The sequence below is a fragment of the Limulus polyphemus genome, unplaced genomic scaffold, assembly GCF_000517525.1.
Source record: "Limulus polyphemus unplaced genomic scaffold, Limulus_polyphemus-2.1.2 Scaffold495, whole genome shotgun sequence".
NCBI lineage: Eukaryota > Metazoa > Arthropoda > Merostomata > Xiphosura > Limulidae > Limulus > Limulus polyphemus.
In genome coordinates this window covers 248,499-259,565 of record NW_013666105.1, presented here as the reverse complement: position 1 = coordinate 259,565, position 11,067 = coordinate 248,499, and the positions used below count along the sequence as shown (strand labels likewise).

Sequence of the window (11,067 nt, the reverse complement as noted above, 5' to 3'; positions counted from 1 at the left end):
ACTACGTTACTGTATTTGACATTTTTACTACGTTACTGTATTTGACATTTTTACTACAAAGAAGTTTGTTTATATTAACGCTTTATTTGCTGTAAGCATGCAATATAGTTTTTATTTGTGTTTGCTATTAAGCATAGAACTGCACGTTGAAGTGATTTAACCACAAATTATAGCTTTATATGTCCTCAAGCTTACTGCTAAGCCATCATGGAACGGGGGGGGGGGCTACAATAATTTCAATAAATAAGAGGTGTTCCTTCACGTGACGAAAAATAAAATATATAACAGCCGAAAACTGTTTACGTTATTACCTCTGTTGACTCATAAAAATCGTACTGAAAATCAGAAAAATGGACACACATGCGTAGAAAAATATACATTGAGTGGGAAGCCTATATAAACGGTGAGCACACAAACAACACACATTGAATACATAGAAAAGTCCACACAGAAAGATACACGAACAGACGCATAGAATGAGAAGCTTAGCAGTACGTTTTTTAGGCATAAAAACTTGACTGCTATCTACGTCACAGTTCTAAAATGTTATTTTGAACTGCAGTAGCATCGTGCAGGTAAACAATCCAGGCACGACTGAAGAATGATAAAATTACTCGAGCGTTAAAAGTCACGACAAGATTAGCTGGGTTTTTATCAGCTTCATTGCCGGTGATAACGTTCAGTGATTCTCATTAACTTGTCCCTGCTGTCATAGTCTTTGTATACCTCCTTATTTTAGTTAGTAGGTTGTTACTCAGAAACATTACCTTGATCGTGATCATACGGTTGCATTATCTTCTTCTGTTCTTTTTTTGTTCTATGATCACAGTTACAACAATAGCAATCAGAGAGATTGCATACCCTCGTCTAGCCGCTCCTTTTCGAGGTTGCATGCGTTTGTATTGGATAACGTCAAATTTCATCTTCGAAAACTCAACAAATTATTTTCAGATTCAAAATTATCAACGATCTGGAAAATTTTATGTTGTTGTGTGATGAGGAATCTCAACCTTAATGTGTGCCCATCAACTTTGGTACAAATCCGATTACACTTTACACAAGTTATTAACCGAAAACAGCGCAAATGCCCATTATAAACAATGCTTCAAAGTGATCCAGATCCAGACCAAATTTGGAGAGGACTGACCCATACTGACTTCCTATCTTGTGTAAAACTTTCGTGTACAATAGTCTATTAATTTTCGATATACGTGGCGAAACACAGACAGACACACATACATACACGGCCCCAAATTCTAGTTAAGCGCAAAGCTGCGCAATGGGCTATCCGGTTTCTAACGTTATAAGTCCATAGATATACCGCTGTGCCACTGGGTGGCGATAGAGGGTGGTCAAAAATTTTTTAAATATTATAGATTCCTTTTGAAAGCTATGTGCCAGTGACTTTAATGTCAGTGAAGTAAAATGTTGACAAGAATAAAGAACATATATGATTAAATTTAATTCAGTGTGAAGTAACACATTTTGTAAAAGTACCAGATGCACGCTTATATAAATTGGTTGATTTCACGTTTTTCTTTTATTGTGTGTATGTGTATAGGCCTTATTGCTGAAGCGTGAAAGCCAAACTTATCCTCTAAACGTCAGAATAATCATTTTAAAACCTGGATTTCAGTAAATTACACAACACATGCAAAGATCCTTTCGCATGGAATCTCTCTCAGTGTTAATTAATGAAATCTACCCAGACTAATACTGATGTTAAGCCTAAACACCAAGAAAAAAAGATGATGAAAACCTTTGAGAAATACCTTCTTTTTTTAAAAAAAAATCTGTGTTTTTATCTTCTTAGCGAGTTTATCGAACGAAGGAAAAATGCGTCTGCTCGTGTAACAAACGGTACCGATATCACAGCTATTCATTAAGCTTTGGTTTTGATTTTGTTCCTTTATTTCAGAAGAAACGAATAACACTGAAAATTGCACAAAGGCAGTATAATATTTTAATTGAATAAGCTTTCTTTCATTTTACGAGGAAAAAAAGCTTTTGCCTATATTTTCTTAAAGATAAGAGAAGCTTTAGGTTCAGTCATAATAGGAATTATTAACGAAAATTAATAAGGAAAAAGAGAAACTAATAATATTAAAATTTAACTCGCGCAAAGAAAGCTCAAAAAGCTATTACGGGTGATAACCTTTTTGAATCAAACTTTGATATAATAGTTGTGCATTATAAACCACAAGAAGGACAGATTATAAGCGTGAATTTTTATTAGAAACTTTAATTAGCATATATATATATATTAATGCTAGTAATGTTTTAGTTGGACGGCTAAACTGTGCGTTTTTTAAACTGTTTCGAAGACTAAGTGAAATTTGGTGTAGTTTGTCATTTGAATAAATGTATCTCCCAATTTGTTTGCAGTACATGTGTTTTCTGTTTCACTGTTTTTTGTTGTTGCTTGTAATTTCACTTTAAATTATTAAAACAGTCACAACAACAGGGTGTAAATATTTACTGTGATAATGAAGAATATCATGTAAATCGTTCTGTGTTAATATCGTATTATTAATATAATATAAATATTTTAACATCATATTATAATAGTCTGGTGGAGTTGAAACTGTTCTGCTGACGCCGTATATATATATTATAACAATCTTTGGTGTTACTTTAGGGCGTATTAGAAACACAGAACCGTTGTCATGGGAACAAAGCCACAATTATATTCTGAGAGTTGTAGCATTTGACTGTGGCATGAAGAGGTCAAAACCAGTAAACGTGAACATCAAAGTGAACAAAGTCTGCCATCTTGGTTGGAAAGGTAAGATAAAAAATAGAAAAGCTATAAGTGAAGAATAATTAAAAATGTGTTTTTTGTGCGTGTGTATTAAAAATGCAAAACTTTTTCGAGCTTATTGAATACATTGAAAGAGATTTTCATTTAAATAAAGATAAATACTTTTTACTAATTATTCTGTGAGTTTGATAAGATCAATTTCAATCAAAATCAGCGGATGTTTTATTCTTGATGACATATAACTAGTATTCATTAACTTGTATTTCTTCTTTCGTTAACTTTTTTTTTGCTAACCGAATGTTCTCTCACGAGCTTTAAAATTCCCAGGTGAATAAAGTAAAAATCCAACCAATTTTAAGACCCTTATTTGGCACAGTTGGATTTTCCAATTCACATTAAATAAAATTATTTGTTTGGCTGTAAAAAAAGGTGTTTTCAGACGTTCACTGCATTAGTTAAAGAAGTAAGATTTGGGTCTACCAGATAAGCACAAATAATTAATTGGTAGTAAATGACATTCCATATATACAGCTGTTCGCCTTATCTTAGATTTTGAAATATTCGGATGACAAATCAAAAATAAGAACAGTTCTAAATCTGCAAAGCAGAGAACTACCACACCAAACAAGGTAGCCTAGAATTCGCCACGTTTTGTACCAAGCTATTTTCATTCATCCAACGCATGGGCTTTTAAGACGATTGGATAAAAGTTTCAAGGTAATGCTGTAAACCTAAATAAAAGTAGCCTTTTCCAATGTGGTTATTTGCATGGGAATATGATCCCTTTATTGCGACCTCTTTCAACACTGAAAGAGCATTAGATTGTTCAGTAATTTGGTGAGTAAGGCTTATGATCCTTGTGGTCCTGTAATGAACTAATCACCATTGCTTTCAAAAATTATATTATTTAAAACTGAAATAAACACAACAGCAGAACGGTATACAGAATTTGCTGTGACATTAAAACAATATGAAACTGCAGATAACCGTAATTGAAATCTTTGGTAACCTTTGCTTACGGTATTACTTAATTGGTAAAGCAAAAATTTAGTTAATTTTAGCTTTTATCATAATACAAGTCTCGATTACACATTCCCTTTTTTAACACGGAACTCTAAGTAACGGAGGAAAGTGAGTTTAATGGAAAGGAATAAGAGCTAAATAGCTACTGGAGCAGTTTTGAACCGATTTATCGTATTTGTGTATCTTGATCATAATTTTGTGTGTCAAATGTTTTTTTATATTGTTTACTCATCAGGAGTGTACGAAAGAATAGAGTATTTGCCAAAGTCTGGTCAACAAAAGCTATTCCCCAGTGCTAAGTTGGACCTTTGCGATGTCCCGTGTAAACCCGAGAAACTGTCCGCCAGGGTCGCCATGGCCACTGGTCATATTGGAAAGGGTTGTGACCGTGACACATACTCCATGGAATCCCAGCGAAAATTGTGTGGTGAGTTTAATTGTTAGAAATTTTATAGTTTGCTTGGTTGAAATTTTGGTTCCGGGTTTTGTTCTGTAATGATTTTGGCTATTTGAAATATCGGTGGAAGTTGTACAGTTTCATTGTTTGAAGTCTCAGTGTGTGTGTATTGTTATGTGATTTGTTTGAAATACATTGCACATTTGAAGCCTGAGTGTGTGCTGTTCTGTGATGAGTTTGGTTATTGGAAATTTGGGCGGAAGATGGTTTCTGTTTGAAGTCTTATTGCATGCTTTTGCTTGGCGAGTTTGAAATCTTGCTGGAATTTGTGTATTTTGTTTCTAGTTGATGTCAAATCTTACAGGGCATGTCGTTGTGTGGTTTGTTTGTTTGTTTGTAATTAAGCACTAAGCTACACAATGGGTTATCTGTGCTCTGCCCACCACGGGTATCGGAACCCGGATTCTAGCTTTGTAAGTCCGCACACATACCGCTGTGCCACTGGGGGCCTGGTGGTTAGAGCACTCGATTCGCAATCTGTTGGTTGCGGATTCGAATCTCCGTCACCAAACATGCTCGCCCTTTCAGCCGTGGGGGCGTTATAAAGTGACCGTTAATCCCACTGTTGGTAAATGAGTAAGTAGCCCAAGAGTTGGCGATGGGTGGTGTGGACTAACTGCCATCCCTCTAGTCTATCACTATTAAATTAGGGACGAATAGAGCAGATAGCTGTCGTGTAGCTTTGCTCGAAATTCAAAACAAACCCACTCTTTTTACAGCATACAGATTAACATTATGTATGGAGCTCTGGCGTTAAGACTAAGCATACATATCTAAAGCGAAGTGCTCTTTTAAGCACGATTACTATATATCGTATTTATAAAAAAGTTTTCTTAGTAAGCTAGAAAATGCTCCCACCCAATCTTATTTGTAAACGCGTCTTTAGCCCGTTGATCCATCGATCAATGAACAAAGATAACGCATTTTTCCACCCGGTTGAACCGCCCCTGAGACGTCACTGTTAATGAACAATGAAGATGAGTTTTTTTCGATCGTTAGTCTTTAAGATAAGAAGAGAAGAGCAATGTTCTTGTGTAAACCTTGTGTGATTGGATGTTGGAAAGACTCAACTATTGGATCTCAGTCCTCAATTTTTGGTAATGACTTTCTTGTGGTAGATCCCGTGTCAACTGATGTACATTTAATGTAAATCTAAAGCCTGAAAGACAGGCATGCAATTTTTATTTATCAATCGATGCGGGTATATTGCTTAAAAACTACATGAAACACTTGGTGTAGCATTTATATTTAAATATTTTATTAAACGAAATTTTTATCAAAGTGCTGTGTAAGATTGTCTGATCATCTTGAACTTCGCAGTAATCAACCACTTAACGAGAAAAAGGCTAACCTACGTTCTCACTAATCCCCATATTCTTTCATATAAGAAGGCTTTGCTAATAGAAAGCAATCAGAAGAGATTAGCGAGAGATTAGAAGATGATTACTATGTTCTAAAGAGGATTACCGATATACTAGTATAGATTTCACAAGTTTCGGGGTAGAGTAACAGTGGATTGGTAGAAGCTTACCGTGTTAATGTTGATATCGATGAATGTATAACTTATTCACGGTTTTGATCAGGTGCTTCGTTAGAAATAGTGCTTGTTTGTAATTAAGCACAAATCTACACAATGGGCTATCTGTGCTCTGCCCACCACGAGTATTGAAACCCGGATTCTAGCGTTGTAAGTCTGTAGACATACCGTTGTGCCATTGGGGGGTAGATATAGTGTTCATGACGACGCGAATTTATGTGTGTGTGTGTATATATAAGTGATCGGACACAGTACATTTTTATAATATATTTTTAATGTTGCCCGTAGTTCATAATATACCAGTGAGGATGGTTGTTTTTACAGTTTTATTATTAGAATTTTGTAAATATCGATGGACATAACTCTGGTGTTTATTTTAATTTTGAAAGTTCCTTTCTGAGAATACAGTTCACTATGTAATAGATATAATGATGTACACTCGCGAAATTTAAAATATGTTGAAAAAACTGAAGAAAAAACAGTTTTTATGTTTGAGAGTTTAGATTATTTTACCTCTGTTATATTCATAACTCATTGTACCCCCGATGGGAAAGCGGAAAGCCTACGGACTTACCATGCAAAAACCCGGGATTCGATTCCCCCGTTGTGGATATAGCATATAGCCCAATGTGGCTTCGTTCAGAAACAAACATAACTTGCTTGCTTGTTTGAAGTTAAACTCAAAGCTACACAATGGGCTATCTGTACTTTGCCCACCAAGAGTATCGAAATCCGGTTTCTAGTGTTGTAAATCCGCAGGCATACCGATGAGCCACTGTGTGGCAAACAAACGTAACTCTTGTCTAACACGAATACCAAGGGTACTTTAACATCGCTATACACTGACGTTTCGAAAATTTCATTATTCTTAGTAGCGCATGAGAGGTAAAGTAGAAGCCAGTTTTATATATATATATCTCATATCAGATTTCTGTTATTAGCCGTTTTTTCTGTAAATATAATTAGCGCGACTTTATCATCGTGTGATGTCAGATAAACCAACCAATTTGCGATATATACCCCTTGGATATAGGTGTGATCTAACCAAGAACATTATTTGGAATTGACTGTTTCGTGGCATTATCAATATATATGTATATAGTCTAACTGTCGGTCAGTCACGCTCGATTTCTCCAAATTTCGTGAGCTACACGAGTCCAATTCCACATTTTCTCCTATAATAATTCCTATTTGGTTGCTCGTTCCCATTTTAGTTGAATTTAATCGCTAACATAGGCGTAAATAGCTCCTAAATTTTCGGCATTTTTTCTGCTATATAAAAGTCTGTCAAGGAGGAAGTTCACAGGACCAGATCAGGCATGGCGTTATGTGTGTGTGTGTGACACCACATCATCCACCTCATTATGACGTCAAGGTACGTAGGATCCGAATAGGAAAGCTGGGAAGGCTCCTGTGAAAAACAAATAAAAAATTAGTGCAAGTCTATGCTTGGGAATTATTACAAAAATGCCTTTGTTAAAACAAACTGAAGATACCAATTATCTGTAGGGAAGATGACGAGTTTTCCTCAGAAGTAGAACAGGTACACGTGTGTATGCAGTCAATGGTCATCGAATGTTTTAATATTTTATCCAAAGGCACCAATATATAGCATGTTTACACTCTTTAGGTAAAGTAGATATTGCTCATGATAGGCTTTGGTTTTTCCAAGCTAGAAGGCCCTTTATTTTTCTTATGTCTATTTATGAGTGGAAACTCATATTCGGGTATTCAAATTTGGTATGCTCTGGTTTCCCTGCATTTTTGGCGGGCTTTTATACTAGTTAAGTAATAAAGAAACATGCTGCTTGTTTTCTGTTTTTACAATCGCAACTGTTTTCTTTAGCTGTATATATATGTGTATGTGTGTGTGTGTATAAAGCCTTATTAAGGTTATTTTCTTATAGAAGTCTAACATAATTCGCCCTCTATTGATAGGTGCCAGCTCTGAAAGTGTGGATCTGCTCCCTACACCTGAACTAGGAGCCACGTGGACTAGAAACCTCCCGACTGATGAGGGCCATGAGAGCGACCAGATCTACGAGTTTGATGGTGCCACGAGTGCGGTGGTCCCGGAGACGGTGTTGAACCACAACTTGACAGACAACTTTACCGTGGCCTTCTGGATGAAGCACGAGGCTTTTCCAGAGCCCAATCACACATCCCATCACGTGAAAGAACACATCATTTGCAACGCAGACGATCATGGTAAAGAGTGCTCTATCGAACGAATGTGGAAAAATATGATAAATAGAATGGAAATAGATGAGGAATGGTGTTATAAGTGGAGCTTAATAGACGTAGTGGTGAAGGAAAGGTGGTTAGAAGGGGTGGGGGTGGATGTGTGGGGAAGTATGTGCACATATATATATACCTGATAGGTGAATGATTCGTGAATTAGTAGAGGTGGGTAGAGATGCGTCAAAGCACAAGAATGTAGGAAGAAGGAAGTGGGTGATTGAAGGTGGACCATCTGAACGAATATAGTGGTGAATAAATATTAGAAGGAGATAATTATAAGAATATAAATGTTGAGTGAAGGATAATATGATAAGTTAACATACCCCTGGATAGATGGGATTAAAGATGAATGACAGAGAAGGGTGTTGAATGTCTGTGATGTGAGATTAAGGTGGAATGAGTTATGTTAAGATAATTGTAAAATCGATTAGGGAAACGCGATAAAAGTAATAGGAGAATAATAACTAAAAGCAAAACGAAAGACCGAATTATGAAGGAGATTCAGAATTGTATTACGTTACTAGCCTTACATGACTTCTTCAGTCCAACTGATGAGTACTGGTATTGAGCTTAAAACTTATTGGACAGTGACTCCTGGGAGACAAAAGATAGATCTAAAATACCATTCTTTACACACCTCTTCTACTGAAAGGCAAATTAACAGGAATGTATGGAAAATATGCAGTTAACTAGTTTTAATAACAGTTTTTAGGCCTATTGGTTTTTTCGATATTTAACAGGCTTTGGGGCGTCTCAAATCAAGTTCCTCAGCGTTGCGTCATTTTTAGCCGTATAGAAAGTATAAAAACAAAACTAACTCAAAGACAGAATATCACGTAAGTCTTGACATCCTCACGTTAGATGTTTGATTTATGGGCAATTTCTTGACATCCTCATGTTTGATTCTTGGACAATTTCTTGATATCCTCACGTTAGGTGTTTGATTCTTGGACAATTTCTTGATATCCACACGTTAGGTGTTTGATTCTTGGACAATTTCTTGATATCCTTATGTTAGATGATTGATTCTTAGACAATTTATTGATATCCTCACGTTAGGTGTTTGATTCTTAGACAATTTTGAACTTTTTAGTAGATTCATCTTGTGTTGGAATATAACGAGTGATTGTTAGTTGTAATAGGAATTGATCTTAGACCGTTTTTCAATTGACCATTCGTTAGATTGATCACTCCATCGTTTTTTGCCAGTCTTTGAAATATAGTTGGATGACCAAAAGACATATTACATTGTTAATAGTGATAGATATGTCTTAAAACAATTAAACTGAATTTTTATAAGAAGCACATCATTAATATTCTACCTAATCAGTTTATTCTCTACTGAAACAGGTTTCAATTGGTTAATGAAAAGTCGTTATGAACATTTAAACTTTGTCCATAAGAAATTGATGGTCACGCCTGAATCGTGGTGAACCTTTATTCTTTGACGAGGTTAGCATTAAGCTTAAGAATATAATACGCAAGTTTTTCCTTACGGGTGTTTCTATTCATATTTGTCTTGTTACATACTCATGCATGCGACCATTTTAACCACATTTATCTTACTGTACTCCATTCTGTAGGATATGAATGTCTGAAACAATATCTGTTTCATGTTTTAGTAATGTATCTGTAATATTACTAGATGATTTGTTCGGTTTTTTGTACATTTCTCTGTCAGGGAATCAGGTGTTTTTTTTCGACATTAGGGATCTATAACTCCAATAAAATTCATAAAAGTGAGTAACACAGTTTCAAACACAATTTCAGATCTGGCTAAACATCTACACAAAGACAAAACTAAGCCCCATGGTTACACTGGTTACCCCATACCTTCATCTAAAAATGAAATGATTCATGTCAGTGCTAAGATTGTTCTGAAGCTGTTGTAAGTGACATATTAAAGGGAAAATACTACTTCATCTGCTGACGTCACCTGACTGCAGCAAACAAAAACAACTTTGTTTTCTTTTTGTTAGACATGTCATTGAAAATTTAAAAGTAATTGAACCTTTTCCTAGACATGGCAGTGTGTTGGAAAACCACAATCTTTCAGTTGACAACCTCGGTGATCTTTACACACGTGTGAAAGATTTGGACCCAAAGGCGTATTGTTGTGCACCTGATAGCAAACCTTTGAAATTTAGTGTTTGTGGACAAATTTCTTTGGAATTGTCCAGAAACTTTTCATTTATTAAGAATATTACAAAAACGCATGGTCCCTTCAAGGATATTCCGCAGTGATTGCAACCTAAAAGAAGTGGTACGCTGCAAGTCACTGAGAAAACACATTGGTCAAACCAATCAGAATATTGTACTTTATTTCTCGGTACAGTTACTGTTGTGAAGTTTACATTAGAATTTGTTGGGCACAACAGTAACTTTTACTCCAAAGTTGCTGGTGAACTTCCAACCCACGTGAATAATTTAGAATTTGAATTCTGCCTCTACTTGGTCACCATGAGTGGACTTTGGAAATTGTGTAGTATGGCTTCCAAATACCTGCAGATTGAGAATATGGGCATTGCTTTAACAACATCTCAAGTTCATATGTTAGTTTTAGAAGCCTGAAAGCATATGACACGGGGAAACCTTTGATCTGCATTTTTGCAACAACCGAAAGAACAGCAGACAGTATTGATGTTACTTACTAAGAACCTCGCACTAGAAAAGTTCCCCCTAAATTGGATCCCCATTTTAAAAGTTGTCATGCTAACTGGCAAAGATCGTCACGAAGTCATTTATTAATTGAATGCTCTAATAATTATTCCCGCTGTCGATGCCCACTGATTGTTTAGTGTCTTCGATTGCTTAGAAAATCCCCTGGCTGCCTACTTTGTAGGTGACGTGTCTTAAAGCTTAATAAGAGTATACGCCGTATCACCATGGCAGAGCAGCGTCTCAGTAACTTGATGGTGCTGTCAGTTGAGTCAGAACGAGTGGAGCAGCATCTCGGTAACTTCATGGTGCTGTCAGTTGAGTCAGAACGAGTGGAGCAGCGTCTCAGTAACTTAATGATGCTGTCTGTTTAGTCAGAACGAGTGGAGC

At 36.0% G+C, this 11,067-nt stretch overlaps 1 protein-coding gene across 1 annotated transcript in view; it reads left to right on the top strand.

Annotated features, from left to right (window-relative positions):
• The window catches only part of LOC106458639 (calsyntenin-1-like), a 65,533-nt gene that overhangs the window by 35,278 nt on the left and 19,188 nt on the right, over positions 1–11,067 (top strand). The window contains exons 5-7 of the mRNA XM_013918164.2: positions 2,639–2,785; positions 4,020–4,211; positions 7,717–7,986. Coding sequence (XP_013773618.1) covers positions 2,639–2,785; positions 4,020–4,211; positions 7,717–7,986 — 609 coding nt within the window. The remainder of the gene's footprint in view (positions 1–2,638; positions 2,786–4,019; positions 4,212–7,716; positions 7,987–11,067) is intronic.